The 16,193-nt window shown below is 46.7% G+C and overlaps 1 protein-coding gene across 3 annotated transcripts in view; it reads left to right on the top strand.

The window, feature by feature from the left end:
• Nucleotides 1–16,193, top strand: part of ARHGAP33 (Rho GTPase activating protein 33) — a 1,138,731-nt gene that overhangs the window by 398,691 nt on the left and 723,847 nt on the right. The window contains exon 1 of one of the 3 annotated variants that reach the window (XM_069604878.1): nucleotides 11,006–12,008. The exons of the other annotated variants lie outside the window; for them this stretch is intronic. Coding sequence (XP_069460979.1) covers nucleotides 12,003–12,008 — 6 coding nt within the window. The 5' untranslated portion in view covers nucleotides 11,006–12,002. Of the gene's footprint in view, nucleotides 1–11,005; nucleotides 12,009–16,193 lie in introns of those variants that run through there. 3 annotated transcript variants of the gene reach the window in all.

Raw genomic sequence — 16,193 nt, 5'->3', positions numbered from 1 at the left:
ATCCAGCCCCAGTTTTTGCCACACCCCTTCTGGTACCTCCGTGGGGTGTAATGGAGCTTGCCTGACCTTGAGTCGTTTGTCGCTGTTGAGGTATTCATGACACCTTTCTGTCATTGATCTTATGTCTTGGTCCATGACAGGCCACCAATAGGATTCTCTCACGAGCCTCCTCGTCATGTTGCTCCCCAGGTGTCCTGCATGAGCCTGCACATGATGGTTCTCCTCAGTGTCACTGGTGGGATGGCTTGATCACTCCCCATTAGCATGCCATTGTGTTCAAAGATCTAGCCAGCCACTTTCCAGTATGGTCAAAGGCCTTCAGGGATTGCTTTCTCGTCCAGCCAGCCATGCTGACCCTTTCTGCAATGTTTCGTCATTGTATCTTTAGTGGCTTCTTCCTTCCAATGATTCTCACTCATTTCAAGGAACTCTTTGCTCCTGAGATCTAACGACGCTACCACACATTATCTTTGAAAAAGCTGGTCGTTGTATCTCTTGGACAGGCAGTCCACCTGGCCGTTTTTCAAACCTGCGATATGCCCTCTCTCATAAATGTATTCTTGCAATTTTGCTGCGATGTGGGCCAGGCAGGGAGTGGATTTCCGGGTACCTCATGGAATGAGCATGTGCACCAAGGGCTTGTGGTCTGTTACTAACTGAAATCATTTGCACCCCCACATATGTTTGAAAGTAGTCCACCGCCCAGACATACGCCAGCATTTCCTTCTCTATGGTAGAGTAGGTCTTTTCAGCCTGTGAAAGTGCTTTTTATGCTAAAGCCACTATGTGCTCCTCGTCGCCTTTCTTCTGGGTTAACATTGCCCCTAATCCATATGAACTGGCGTCATTTGTAAACACTGTTTTCCACTGTGGATTAAATGGCTGAAGGCGGGGAGCATGCATGAAACCATTCTTGACCTCCTCAAAGTCTTTCGCCTGCTCCTCAATCCACTGATATTCTGTTCCTTTTTTTAGTAGTTTCTGTGAAGTTAGGCATACATTTTGTATAATACTTGGACAGGCCTAGAAAGAACCTCGGCTCCTCTTTGCTGTTGGGTGGGGATGCCTTCACAATGGCCTGTAATAGCTTTTTCGGGCTGCTCCCTGTCTTGGATATTTTATAGCCCAGGTACTACACTTCCGCAGCCTGAAATATGCACTTGTTGTGGCGTAGCCCAATTCCTTCCTCTTGCAATTTGGGTAACACTTTGCGAAGCGCTTGGTCGTGAGTTTTCTGATCCTCTGCATATATCAAGATATCGTCCTGGAAATAGGACACGTTTCCTATGTTTTTCAACAAGGAGTCTATCATCCGTTGGAACGCCAATGCGGCTCAGGACAGGCCAAACAGCATCTGCATGAACTGGTATGTACCAAATAGAGTTATGAAGGCTGTGAGAGGTCTTGACTTGTGATGCAAACTGATCTGGTGATAAGGGTCTCTCATGTCGAGCTTCGAAAACACTTTCGCCTTTTTCATTAACAGAATTAGTTCATTAACTCTGGGTAACTGGTAACGCGCCCGCTTTGACACCCGTGCAGAGCCTGTTAACGCAGGTTCGAATCCCGGCGGGGCCAAACTCAGCCTTTCATCCTTCCGAGGTCGATAAATGAGCACCACACACCGTGGGTAATAATAAGCAGCGCTCAGATACCTGAGGGTTTGTAGCGCTATATAAAAGCCTAATTATTATTATTATTATTATTATTAACTGTCCGATACTAAAAATTTAAGCTAAATAGATCGATGCAAACTCGTAGATCACCCAGTGTCTTATTTTTATGAGGACTACTGGGCTAAGCCATTCAAACGACTCTACTGTTTCACTCGTCCCCTCGTTCAGCATCTTGTCGAGATTTGCCTGTAGTGCACCTCTTGCGGTTGCTGGTATGGGTCTCACCTTGTGCTTTACTGGAACAGTGTCATGCTTAAGTTTGATCTTGTGCACATAGTTCCTGATTTTACCAGGTGTGCCAGAGAACAGTTCTGGAAATTCCTCTCGAGTAACCGACGCTCCTCCTCTGGCTGCAGACAAGACCTGCCCCTCCGTGCTGGGATCCAATCTGATCTGTAACTTAGCCTGGTCGTCCCATCCCAATACAGCCGGGCCTCTCTCTGAAAAGTATACTTTGGTCTTCGTCACTCTTCCTTTGAGCTCCACAGTAGCTCGGATATATCGCAGTAAATTCACGGTGGTACCGCCGAAGACAGTGGGGTTGAGCTTTGTCGTGCAAACCTCCACTTTCCTTTTGCCGACCATACCTTTGTACGTGTCTAACGGCAATATGGTGAGGTCTGAGCCAGAATCTGCCGTTACTCTTGTCTCATGTCCATCCACCTTGATGGTACAGTGGGGCATCTTTTTGTGAGCTGTGGCACTGTTGATCATAATGACTGTGGGGCATCCCTATTCTTCTGATGAGACTTCAACTCTGACCTCTTCACCAACGCCACTGCTTTCTTACCTCTCCACGTGCAAACAGAGGCAAAATGCCCAAACCGCCTGCATTTGGAACACTCATTGTTCCTTGTGGGACAATCTGTGCTATTCGCCAAGTGGGTGGTGCTGTGTTAGGGGTTTTGTCAGAGGGCTATTACATAATGTGGGTGGTAAAATAGTGGTAACGTGGCGGCACAGCGTATTTATGGTGATGCCCTATATGATGTGACGAGACTTCCCTCTAATCTCTGTATTCAGTTTAGGGTCAACTGTAAGCCCAAGATTGCGGAATTTGTACCTGCAGGGATCGACCGTGCTAACTGTCATTTCAGTCACTTATCTACGAGACTGGACTACTGTCTATGACATCTGCTAAGCTGTCAGCATGAACAGCCGAGACATCGCACTTGCACAATCTATCTATAAACCCACAGTAAACAAATGACACAACCCGGGTACCATGAATACTGTATCAAGACACGTGGCAACTTTTAGAATGTGCATTTATAATTGAACTTACCGATTGAAAAACAGCAACATCGAATAGCGACACAAATAGTCATGGGAACATAATTCAGCAAAAACAAACCGCAAGTGAGAAATTTCAAAATGAACTCCGCTCAATGACACCATGTAGGTTTCACCCACTTCGACCTTCCGTCGTGAAAATATTTGGCAAGAACCACGTTTAGCATAAAATGCAGTTTCCCCAAATGACATTTGAAAGGTGCTGAATTCTTTTACATAAAATAAAACTTCCCTGGCTGTCTCAGAATACATTCGCACACGTGCGCCTCAATTATCACAAATCTACTCACATCAAATATGAACAAGGTTTCTGCGCTGTTATCACGGGCAACTCTTCTTTGTTGTCCTGCCAGCGTGCAGCAATTTTGCAACTCCCGCACTTAGGCAATCCAGATGGAAGGCCACAACCTCCCTTCGACCCGTCTTCTCAGTCTGCAGCCTGGGAGAATCTTGCCTTTCTGCCCTGCACGATCCCAGCCAGTCACTCGCTCATCTGTCGGAAGAAGTCTCTCTACCCCTTCTCAGTCTCCTGCATTTATTTGCTAGCCCCGTCAATCTCACTAAACCTGCCTTTTCTCCTGACGTATACACATCACCCGAGCTGTTTGGAATCTCTTTCCTCAGAGAACCACCTCCCAAGGATGTTTGTATCAATTGCTTCCTGCAAAGCACAATAGCGCCTTCTCCCATTGCATATTTTCCTTCAGTTTGGGCAATGAAATCACAGCCACTTCTGCCTGCACGTTATAATTCTACTGTAAAATAGCACATTACTTAGACATTTCATCTGAAGCATTTTGCACTGCTTTAAGAGTAAATTAATTTATGGGAAAGTCTTAGTTGGGTTAATATATGCATACAATGTAAACTGGACAAATGGCCTATGCACCATAAAGTGGATCATTTTAAAGCGTGCTTAATGTGCATTTCCATTTGCTGTTTGTATTTTTCATTCGGTTTACTGCCTCCTCTGAATATAATGGCATGTCCCACTTACTGCCTCCATATACAGTGTCACTACACCTCCATTATGTCTCTCCACACATCTCCAGTATCTCCTCTTACAGCTGGCACATCTATGGCACTTGAGTGGCTCACGTCTTCCCGCCGTTTCTTCCTTGGCTTTTCACTGCCATCTGTCTCGCCTTCCTTTGTGGTATACTACTTGGACCTCTGGTACTGAAACACTACCAGGCCACTCCTTGCTCCTGCTGGATGTTTCCTCCACTGATTTTCGCAATATGGATAGCTTTGTCCAGCTGAAGTTCCTTTTCTATGATGAACTTGTCCTGAACCTTGCGATTGTTGGCGTGCACAATGAGAATGTCTTGTTGGTTTGCACAATGACCATGTAGCAAATTCTGTCTTCAGACATGTCGCCAAATGCACACATCGCTGCCGATTCTCTCAGCTAAACTATGTAGTCATCTACAGGTTCTTCCGGCTGCTGCTTTCTGCCATAAAACTGATCCTATGCAGGACTATGTTCTCTTTGGATGAAAACTTATTTGCTAGCCTCCTCATTGCTTCTTTATACACTTCATCTTCCCCCTTTTCTGGCCTTCGACCATCCAGTGCATTGAGCAGCATGGCCTTCTACCATGCCGCTCACTAATCACCTCCACCCACCGCCTGCAAATACGTTTGAAACAGTGGCTACCACTGGAGCCACGTGTAGTGATGTAGTTTTCATTGTTTCACTAAATGGAATGTTATGTTAGGCCTTCATGCCCCGTCTCTGCCTCGCGTCCATGTTTACATTTCATCCTCCACGGGCGCGAGACAGAGAGATGGCGGTTGGTGTGGAAGTTACATGAGAACGCTGTTCGGGCCTGTTATAATAAACTTTTTATCAGCACTTACCTTCATCCCTTCTGCCTCGTTATTACATGTGGTGACGAGGATGGGATCGAGTGCTTGAGGACAGGCGCGCCGGAGGAAACGACGCGGAGTAAGTCCCTGCTGCTTATTTGAAACGTGTATGCGCCGTTGGTCAGCTGCTCTCCCGAGGCCTTGACGAGCTAACGCTGTGTGTGTCAGACAGCTGGGGCGTGACAGCGGCCTCCCCGTCCGAAGGATCGCAGGAAGGCACTAGCGTCGGAAGCATGCTAGTATTTGGCCCTGCCCTCCTCTTTGATTGACACACCATACAGAGACACACAGAGGTGAGGAGGCGGGGTAGAGGGAGGAAGCAAGGGACGAAGGCGGATCCTTTCGTATATTCAAGGAGTGTTTAACCCTTAAAGACCCCTCGATCCAGTGAAAACCCCAGATTCAAATTCCTTAAGAGCTCACTAAGGGGTGAAGCCTCCAGCTTATTAATAAGCAAGCTCCAGCATATGAATACATTAAGTCCTTGACAATCTCACGAACCAGAGACGTTAAACTATTAACCCCTGCAAACCTAGAAGGGAAAAAAAAAGTTGCACTTGTTAGGTTTGGAATTAAGGGGTATGGAAGCTAGTGATATATGCAAGACTTTCAAATGACAAAAGTGCATCACATCAATAAAGCCTGTTGGAGATAATCCAGTGTGCACATTTTGAAACTAAGGGTGACCTTCAACAGACAATCATCCATTTAGATAGTACTTACTACTTCTTGCGTGGTACCAGCTCAATATATTCGCCATGGCTGCAGCAAGCATGGCGGCACCCCCTCCATTCTTACCTGAAGCGGGCACCTATCATTAGGTGGGATAGGTGGAAAAAACTGTTCGACACTTATCTTGTTGCAATAGGAGGGGAGAAGTTTGCTCCAGCAAGAAAAGAAGCTATTCTTTTACACAACTTAGGTGCTGAAGGCCACAGTGTGTACGATGGGTTGCCTGAGCCTCCGCAAGAGGGTCAAGGTGAAATGGACGCATATAATGTAGATGAAAGAAAATTGACAATCCACTTCGAGCCTAAAAAGAACACTACATTTGAGAGAGACACATTTTTCAAGAGAGTACAGAAAAGCCAAGAAGCAGTCGAAAGCTTTGTGTCTGCTCTGAGTACTTTGAGTCCCTCCTATGATTTTGGCCCGCTTACTGACTCGCTCCTACAAGATCAGTTTGTTCGCTGCACCAATAGCCTCAAGATTCAAGCAAGGTTGTTGTCCAGTGATCTGCAGCTGGAGGCGGAAGTGGAAATGGCACGGAGTATGGAACAGACAAGCAAGTATATGTTGAACATGAGAGCTGACAAACCGGGAGGTGAAGTTGCAGCAGTAAGGACCTCAAACGTAAGGAAGCAAAATGTCTTTAAAGAAGTCAAGTGCTTCAAATGTGGCAGCAACCGCCACATCGCCTCAAGTATGTTTTGCCCGGCGAGGAACATCAATTGTTTGAAATATAAGAAAAGGGGACATTTTGCAAGATTCTGCAAGGAAGCTGGACAAGTTAACAACGTAGAAGTGGGAGTACCTGAACAAGAGGAGAGCCATGTGGTTCAATTCCAAGGCAAACATGTTCTGGAAGTTGCAGAGCTGTATCCCAAAGGGAAGGGTCAGACGGACATGTTCTTAATCGAAGGCAGGGTTGTGACAAAGAAAGTGGATAGCTGTTCACCATGGACCCTTATATCGAGAGACATTTGAAGGATGCGTACAAGGGAAGGTTGAGCAGTTTGAGGAACATATGATTGAACCCTATGCCTATGGGAACGTTAAAATCAAGATACTGGGAAAATTTCAAGCTTCCATAAAGTACAAGGATCGCAGTTGTGAGGCTGAGGTATACGTCACACAGGAAGGATCCTCCCTATTAGGGTGGGCGGAACAAAAGAAACTGGGCATAAGAATACAGGCCAACGCAGAGTATCCCATATCGGTGGCTGAAGTGAAAGATAAATGGGAGCAGGAGTATCCCAAAGTACTCCGGAAGGCTTGGGGATGTTAAGAGGGTTTCAGCATGAACTTGTTCTCAAGAAAGGGGCAGTGCCTAAAGTGCATAAAGTGAGGCCTGTACTGCACCACTTATTTGAAAAGGGGAAACAGGAAATACAAAAGTTGTTGCAAGGAGGCATTATTGAGAGAATAGACAGCTCTGAATGGCTCTCACCAGTGGTTGTAGCGGCAAAGCCCAATGGAGAAATCAGACTATGTGTAGATCCAAGAGATCTGAACAGAAACATTGTGGTTGAAAGGCACCCTCTTCCTAACATAAGAGAGAAGTTGACAACTCTCCAGGGGACCAGCATATTTTCTGTAATAGACTTATCCTAAGCATATCACAAGGTGCCATTACTTGAAGGCAGCCAAAGTTTGAATTCATAACACCACTGGGGACATTTAAGTATTACAGAATGCCGTTTGAATTGGCGTTAGCGGCCGCTGTATTTCAAAGAGTAATGGAGACTGTGTTCGAGGGGGTGGAGAATGTAGTCATCTTCCAAGATGATATTTTAATACATCATGTTCCTGTTCCGAGTTGGCATGTAACTCTTTTGGAAGTGTTAGGAAGGTTGAATGAAGCCGGGCTGACTGTGAGGAGGAGTAAATGCAAAATAAAAGTGGAGAGTGTGGAATTTCTAGGGCATGTGGTAGACAAAAATGGGGTGAAACCCAAAGAATGTTTAGTAGAAGTAATTAAGAATTCAGCCCGACCAGAAAATAAGGAACAAGTAAGATCATTCCTAGGGCTTGCAGAATATTATCACAAATTTGTCAAACACTTTGCTAGCCTGTCCACACCATTGAGTGTCCTACTGAGTAAAGGGGTGAAGTTTGAATGGAGCACAGAATGTGAGGGGGCATTCAATAAGGTTAAAGAAGCAATGAGTGCACCCTCTATCGGGAACTTTCTCCCAAACGAAAAGTGTGTTCTGGTGGTGGATGCAAACAGTATTGGTCTAGGTGCAACCTCGTTGCAATACGACAGAGAAAACAGAGAGAGAGTAATTGCGTTTGCTTCGCGTCCTCTGAAGGGTGCTGAGGTTAACTACTCCGTCATAGAAAGAGAAATTCTAGCAATGTTTTGGGGAATCCAACACTTTATGTATTTCTTGTGGGTAAGGAAATGTGTTGTACGGTCTGACCACAAGCCCATGATTCAACTGTTTGAAAGTTCCAGGTGGGCAATGGGATCGCCAAGGATCAATAGGTGGGGTTTAGGGTTGCAGATGTATAACTATGAAGTGAGTTACTTGCCTGGAAAGAAGAACGTAGTGGCAGATTATTTGTCTAGACGTCCTGTAGAGAAAGAGGAGGGGGTTGAAGATGTCTTGGATGAAGGGGTTGTAGCGGAGGTAGAATGTGCAGTAACACAGGAAATGTGGTTACAGGAACAGCTGAAGGATGAGACCATGAAAATGGTAAAGATTTGGACAGTGTAAGGGTGGCCAGAAAAGGATCTGGACAAAAACTTTCTAATATGGTGGGAAGTCAAAGAAGAGCTATATTTGATGAAGGGTAGGTTATGGAGAGGACAGTTTTGTGTACCACCAGAAGGAACCAGAATGAAGTTAGTAGAGTTGGCACACCAAGGCCATCTTGGTGAAGGGGCGATGAAAAGGAAGTTAAGGCAAAGTTATTGGTGGCCGGGCATAGATAAAATGGCAGAAATGAAAGTGAAAGAATGTATGATGTGTCAGTCCAGTGATAAGTGCAAGGTGGTACGTGAAACACTGTTGATTCCTCACACCATCCCTGGTCAGCCGTGGGTGAAATTAGCAGTAGACATGATGGGTCGCATTACAGGGTTAGGAGAAGGTTTCAAGTATCTGCTGGTATTAGTAGATTGCCATTCTAAATGGATAGAATGGGACTCGTGAGAGAAGTAACTGCGAATGACTTAATTCACTTTCTGGAGGGCGTTTTTATGAAAGAAGGGGTTCCATCTGAGCTTGTATCAGACAATGGAGTGCAGTTTGTGTCAACAAGAATGAAAACGTTTTTGGCCAGTTGTGGGATAAAGCACACGACGACAGCATTATACCATCCTAGAGCGAACTGCCTTGTAGAAAGAGTAAACAGGTACCTTAAGGGAGGAAAACAGATGGCGTTGCACATGAGAACCATGGAGGGAGGTGTTGAAACAGGTTACGTGGCGCTATGTGACAACTCCACATTCTATAACGGGAATTGCCCCATTTGTGTCGCTCAAGGGGAGAGAACCCGGTACCAAACTCTGCCCAGGATAGCTTGGAATGGGTAGACGGGAAAGAGATAATGAGATTGACTGAAGGAGGGCAAGCCAAAAATAAAAAGCACTTTGATTCTAGGAAAAGTGTTGAAGAAAGGGAATGAAGGGTGGGTGAGGAAGTCTTCATAAAGAATCCCCGTTTTGTGGAGAAATGCACTGAGAGTAAATACCTAGGACCAAAGAAAATATCTGCTGTCAGGAATGGAGTGGTGGTTCTTGAGGGAGGTGAAGTGTGGTCGAAAGGGAGGCTGGCGAAGGCCAACGAAGTACGTGGAATTGGTACGGATGAGCGATCAGGGGAGGATATCAAGAGCAGTGATACCAAGAACAGCGATAATTCTAATGATTGATTTCTAAATGTTGGTCAGCTTGATGTGAATGAGAAGGCTAATTTGTACAATAAGAGTGTTACCACGAAAGGAAGGGTAACCAAAAAACCGTTATGGCTGGGGGATTATGTACATTGAATTGGCATGTTAGTCTTTCTGAGTTATGTATATAGTTGATTTTATTTTCCTGTAATAGTTACTATGAATTATTTACTGTTTCCTTTGATAGGGGGGGATATGTAGTGATGTAGTTTTCATTGTAGTGATGTAGTTTTCATTGTTTCACTAAATGGAATGTTACGTTAGGCCTTCACGTCCCGTCTCTGTCTCACGTCCATGTTTACATGTCATCCTACGTGGGCGCGAGACAGAGAGGTGGCGGTTGGTGTGGAAGTTATATGAGAACTCTGTGCGGGCCTGTTATAATAAAGTTTTTATCAGCACTTACCTTCATCCCTTCTGCCTCGTTATTACATCATGGAATGATATGCCTGCCTGGGGTCTGCAAGAAGGCCTTGGTGGCATTGCTCCCTGCATCCTGGTGATCGTGGCCAATCTGTGTATCCTCATCGCCAATTATGTTGTTGCCAACATAGGACAAGCACACTCAGGATACTTGGAATAAGTGGGGCTTTATTGCCAACAGCTACATAATATATGTCACAGTTGCTCTGGACTGTTGGATTATTGTCTTACTTTGTGATGCAGGGAATGGGGTAAGGGATGACCTGCAGTGGAGACCATGGTCCAGTGTTCAGGAGGAGCGCTGTGGTGGGGGTGGCATCTGTCTGCCGCCCGCGCTAGGTGTGCACTTCTCGGGCTGTGATCCGCCTTCCTCGTCGTGTCATCTCGCAAAAGGTCGGCAGCGACTTCTCGTGAGCATGCAATCTCTACAAGACACTTTGAAAAACATTTCCAGGGGCACTTATGGTTCCCGAAGCGGGGCGCGATTATACATGTGCACGCAGCAAGAGCAAACTGACGAAGATGGAAACTTTCATTGTGTTCCCTGCTAAGGCCTAAGTGTATTTTAATTATAAATTCTATATATTAAACTGTTTGGTAGTCAATAAATCCAACAATTAATCTACACATTCGCAGCCTTTCCTTAGAGGGACCAGCCCCACCACACCCGTCTATAATTGTATTTTTTTTATTCTGAAGTTGCAACTCTCTTCCTGCCTCCATATGTCTTATTAACCATTGCTCTTCATTCAAAAAAGCCATTAAGACTCACCTCTTCAACCTCAGTCCTGACTAATGCGCCACTTTCTCTCTTCGGTTCATCTCCGGTCTGACTATTTTACCCGTAGTTTGTTTTATCCTGTTTTATGTGCGCCCTGAGGCCTACAGGCATGTGGCGCGTTATAAAAATTAAAATAAATAAAAAAATAAAATGTAGAAGGATTTTATTTAGAATAGTGCGTTCCTTTGTCGTTTACTTGCAGTATTGTTGCTTTCGGATCAGAGCGACTGCTGGTAAGGCATATGCATTGTCACCCATTGATTGGCACCCAATTTCGTTGACATATCTTCCAACACAAACAAAAAATGTATAAACTACCACGAGATCCACAGTGCACTGTGGGTTTGAGGTTAGCGAAACTGCTCGGTTCCCCCAGATGGAGGTACGGATGCGTTGTGGTTTCAAGGTGACCAAACCGTTTAGGGGGCAAGGAGGGGGTCCGTTATCGGTGGGGTGCTACAGCGTGGGTAGCCCTCTCAATACAGAGGGCCCATTGTGGATCTCCAGCTGGCAGCTACTCAGTCCTCTTGTCCCACGGTCTCCCATTCACTTGCCATTGTCCCTGGACCTTCAATGGATCATACCACCGCCTCTGACAACGGGGACGGTGGCGTGTCAAGAAAGCGCGAGCATCGCAGGAATATGCCTACGGATTTCGGCGAGTTCGAGCGGTGACCCCAAAGATCTTCCGTTGCTGTGCGCCCCTTCAGAGTGACGCGCAGCCACACCGCGGACCTTGTTGATCGGAAGATGGCGCGGGCCACACCTCGGCGTGTAGCGGGATGGACTGGCCCGTGATGCTGGCAGACACTGAGCGTGTTTTACATGGAGGCGGCGGCCGAGCTTCCAGGGGCGAAAACAATGCGCAGGGACCGGGCGCGCGCCGGTGACAGGCGGGAGATGTCCGCGGTGTAGAACCGCCACCGTTACTGACGTGTACACTGTGCGGGGAGCACGGTCGTGGAATTCGGTTGTGAAGCGGGCGCTGTGGATTTTCCGCGAGCTGTTTTGAAAGGAGGATTGGGCTTTTCCTGTGGGCGCGGGTCTGCACTGACAACAAGCCCCGGGGATTGATAATACGGTGGACCTCGGAGCTCTTTTTCGTTGTTTTCCTTTCGTGGAGGGGGGTGTCAAGACCGTGCCATCAGGGTTCACCACAGCATCTCCGCATTGTGGAGCGGAGATCATGGTGGGGGGGCTAACTGCAGCTCAGGCGCTCCCACCTGTGCCCAGCAGGAGAGCAATGGAGGGCGCCGCGGCAGGGGGCCCTAGGCGGGGGCCCCAAGCACCGAACAGCGCCTAGTACTGGACCTCCCGCACCCCTCGAGGACAGAATGGTGGTGAGTGTTTTGCTTGGATTTTAAGGGCTGCACGGTGTGTAAATCATCCTGGGAGAACGTGCCTTTTTTAAATCCCTTGATTAAGAGCTGGTGACTGTGTGCATGTCATGTTTGACCTCTTCGGCAATCCCAGACTTTTCAGCAAGCAGCGCTTTGTGTGGTGGTACTTGGAGTTCCAACGTTTAACGTGCATTCCTCATGCTTATAAAGGGAAATACCGACACTGTAAATCACACAGCCCAAAGTGTGGAGCACGAGGGCGCCACACATGGAATGGGGACCACGCCCAACATTGGGAGTGCGCCTTGTTAAAACGGAGATGGATTTGTTTATGTGGCATATTAGATGGAACGTGCTTGACAAATGGGCCTCGCTTGTTTGTGCTAGGGACCATGATGATTTTTATCCTGTTACTTGTGATGCGACTTTTGCTGCAATACGTGCATGTCTGCAAGTATCACAATGCTGAGAAAACGCGAAGAACGTGCCATTTGCGATGGTGGTTGGGGATGTGTAAACTCCCGTGGGCAGGTCCCTGGGAGCGCAGGGTCATCTGTGCTTGGCTTCAGCTTCCGGGCAGGACCCACCCACGTGCAAGAGGGTTCGGAAACCCTAACTCAAGAGTGACATTTGACTTCGAATTGGCTGCAGCATAGTGAACGACTAATGCGGGCCCGGATTCAATTGACCCTCAACAAAACTAATCAGTGTTGTGAGGTTTTGGGTAATCTCGTTGATGGGACTGCAAATGGATCAAAGAAGTTAAAAATGGGGGATGGTAGGCCTCGAAGCGAACATCTGTTGCCATTACTTCTCAAAGTCTTTCCCTCTGACTCCAGATGTTCTATAGCTGGGGGGTCCCAGCTGTTCCCAATTACAAGAACGCTTATTTATAGTTCTTTGCATGGGAAAACCCATTTGCCGCCTTGAGGGAGATGGGCACTTGGTGGTGAAGCAGCATATATGCCTCATATCACAAAGAATGTCGGGGCGAATCTAGAAGATGTGACTCCAAGATCAAAATTGCCAATGCCTAGTCATATTACTAATTGCATGGGGGCGAAATGTCTCCTGTTAGCCCCGTGATAATAAAGACCTAGTTATTTATCTAGGATCTCGCTGGATAAATTCAGTTTTCCCAGATGGTGTGGCAAGGACAAGACACAGATGCAAAGCAAATGCCCTGTAGCAGACGAAGAAATCAATTTCCAGTCATGAGTCTGCTTCCTGGAATTTAAGTAGGTCAGAAGGCTGTATAAGACCACTCTCGTTTGAGCCCTCGGTGTTCAGCTCCCCAGAGCTTCTAGACTCTGGCTCCGTTATAAAGCCCCGCGCTTTTGATGGATTCAGACATTAGATACGCTGAAGTTCGCATTATCTTTCTGTAGAAGTGTTTCCTGCTTGCAGGGGGTCAGGCCCGTCAACCCCTGACTCTTGTCAGACTGGAGAGGTTACTCTTCGTGTGCCTTTTTGGAGTATTTTGCATATTCAACACGGCCAGACGCTTTTGGCCTCTGCTATGGGATGCTGTTGTGATGCAGAAGACCGTTCTGGTAGTCGTTCAGCAAGGCTTCCTCTTTCCGGCTTTACAGGATCCCCAGGCTCTGCCATTTTTGGACACTTATCCCATGTGATGGCTCCACCATGTCCACAGAGCGCAGAGCTGTGCTACAGTGTGTGAAATCTCCGTTTAAGCTAGTGGTTTTGCTTGGTGACATCACTGGTGCCGTTGCCATAGCAGCAGATATTTTACAGAGCAATATGCTATTTTGTAAAGGGCTCTGAAATGGCGCGGGAAGCTTTATCTTTAAATCTTTGTTAGCAAAACAGTTGTACTCTGTATGCCCATTTAGGGGTTTCACCAGACGTCGCACATGAAACAAATAGTCACAGACTGAAAATGGACCCACATTGATCTCTCTCGGTTCCCTCGATCCCTTCAGAGGTAAACCAGGGAACGAAAGGGCATGGGCTTAGAGTGAAGGTTTGCAATTTATGCTCCAAGAATCCGTGGGGTGTATAAGTGGGCATTGAGAAGGAGGCCAACCTCATCCTTTGACTCGTGGAGTGGGGGATCTCCCCCCCCCCCCACCCAGCCCCACCGGGGCACAATGCTTTTGTGTTGATGGACCCACATATTTTAACTCTCGTGGATACCCCAAACACTTCCTACCGTGAGAGCAAGGACTGAGAGAGCAAAATAGGTTGTGTGGTGAAGGAACAACCCCCTCGCCCCTCAACCTCACATGGTCCCTTTTGGAGGACAAAGATTGAGACAAATTAGTGGGGAATGTGTTAAGATGGTAACCCACTGCATCACTTTTGTAGCCTTTCCTGTTTTGAGATGGACGATTCCCATTGAATTTCTAAATATGTCACTGTTTGCCTGGTATTGAGAGCCTAGCCCTGGGGATGTAATGATTCGGTGCGGGCTGCCTTATTGCTCATTTATATCCACCCCCAGCCCCACTTGTCCTGCATTCTCGGAATGGTGTCTGTATACGAGACTCTGATGGTATGCCTTCCACGGCCAAAATGGTTAGAGGCTTAGAAAATAATAGCTATTAAGGGGCCCTTCGTGATGCGATGGCGCATGGGCCCCACCAGCAATTTGTATTCTCCCGGAGAGAATGAAGGCTGCAAATCATAGCCCCCCTTGTCCCAGTTAGGCCTCTCACATTCCTAAGTACGCTTTTCGGCCCCCTTGGCAATGAGCCAGGCCTCATGGACAGCCTCCTGTATTGGCGGGACCAGCACCTGTTAGAGAAACAGGGATGGAAGTCAGCGGACAGACTGACAAAACCGTCTGTGTGGGAGTGGTGTGGGCCACTTGGAACACAACCCTCGGTAACGAAGGTTGTGTAGTGTTGCACAAGGTGCAGCTTGACATCCCAGGCATCTGGAGCCCTGAGTGTAATAAAAGGCGCCAACCGGCGCACGTAAATTTGAAGCCCTGAGCCTAGCAGTGGCAGTCACACTTTTTCATACAGAGTCCCTGTTGAGTAAAAATATACTTTCTGCCTCCCACCCAACTATGGCCCCCCCCCCCCCCATAAGCTTCCTGACAGATGTCCATTGGGGCCCTAGACGCTTTAAAAAAGGATTAAGGTAACTACTTTTTAATAGAAAATATAAGCAGTAGAAAATCTTTCCATACTTTACATTGAAAACCGTCATCTTCATCCCTTTCTAAAGAGTCGCCTACCCGTCCCCAACCATGGGACATCTTTTGGACTCCGTTTGAAGGCTTGAGTCCGTATAAAGCAAGCATTGGCAATGCCAACAGTTTTGGTTTTTGTGTAGCCATGGGAAAGGCATCACCATAGTGGTATTAACTGCCGATCGATGGTAGCAGCTGCAACATGATGCAACTACTGGGCATATAATAGCAGTGCCCGGAAAATGCCCAATACTTATACAAAAGCCAAAACGGTGGTTTGCTTTGCCAATGCTCGTTTTTAACTGTTCTTCAGTGAAGAACACGCATGGTGCTTATAAATCGAGTGACTGAAGGCAGACCCGTTTAAGACATTTTTATTGCACCAGTGGCTCGTTTACATCTCCAATTAAGTAATTAGCTCTCAGAAGACTGCTTTGAAAAATGACTGGCAGGCACTTCGAGGGAAACGTTTGATGGTAAGGCTTGGTGAAGCTAGGATTTGTTTTGGGAAGCGAGGGGCAAGAAGAGGGTGTGGAATGGCCATAGGGATTAGCATGGCCATGGGCAGTCAGTGGGCGGATAAACACCAAATAACACCTACAAACTTTGTATTCCTCCACATATGCTATTTCTCCCTAGCTGTACTCGAATTCAATAGTATCAGCTTACAGGTGGCGCTAATGGCCACAACTAAAAAGTGGGTGACTTTAACATATGCGTTAGGAAGTGATGTCAATGGAATTTCACTTTAGGATATCTTTCCCAAATCAAAATGCACAGGAGAAATAAGCATTTGCTAAGCGAACTGATTTTCCTAAAACATTGCTGGCTAAGTATAAAAGGTGTAACTAAACATGTCCTGTACAGTAGAATGTCAATAAAACAACGGTTGATTGGTTCCTGTGGTCTTGTGCGGTTCTGTGGGTGCCGCACATTTTTTTAATTCGTTGAAAACACAAATGGGGTTTGGGGGCGGCATCCTATGAAAAAGTTTGGGCTGACTGCGTCCAACCACGTGTTCCCTC

The sequence above is a fragment of the Ambystoma mexicanum genome, chromosome 1p (genome assembly GCF_040938575.1).
Source record: "Ambystoma mexicanum isolate Mex_15411 chromosome 1p, UKY_AmexF1_1, whole genome shotgun sequence".
NCBI lineage: Eukaryota > Metazoa > Chordata > Amphibia > Caudata > Ambystomatidae > Ambystoma > Ambystoma mexicanum.
The sequence above is the reverse complement of the archived record's forward strand: the minus strand, read 5'-3'. Positions and strand labels throughout refer to the sequence as shown.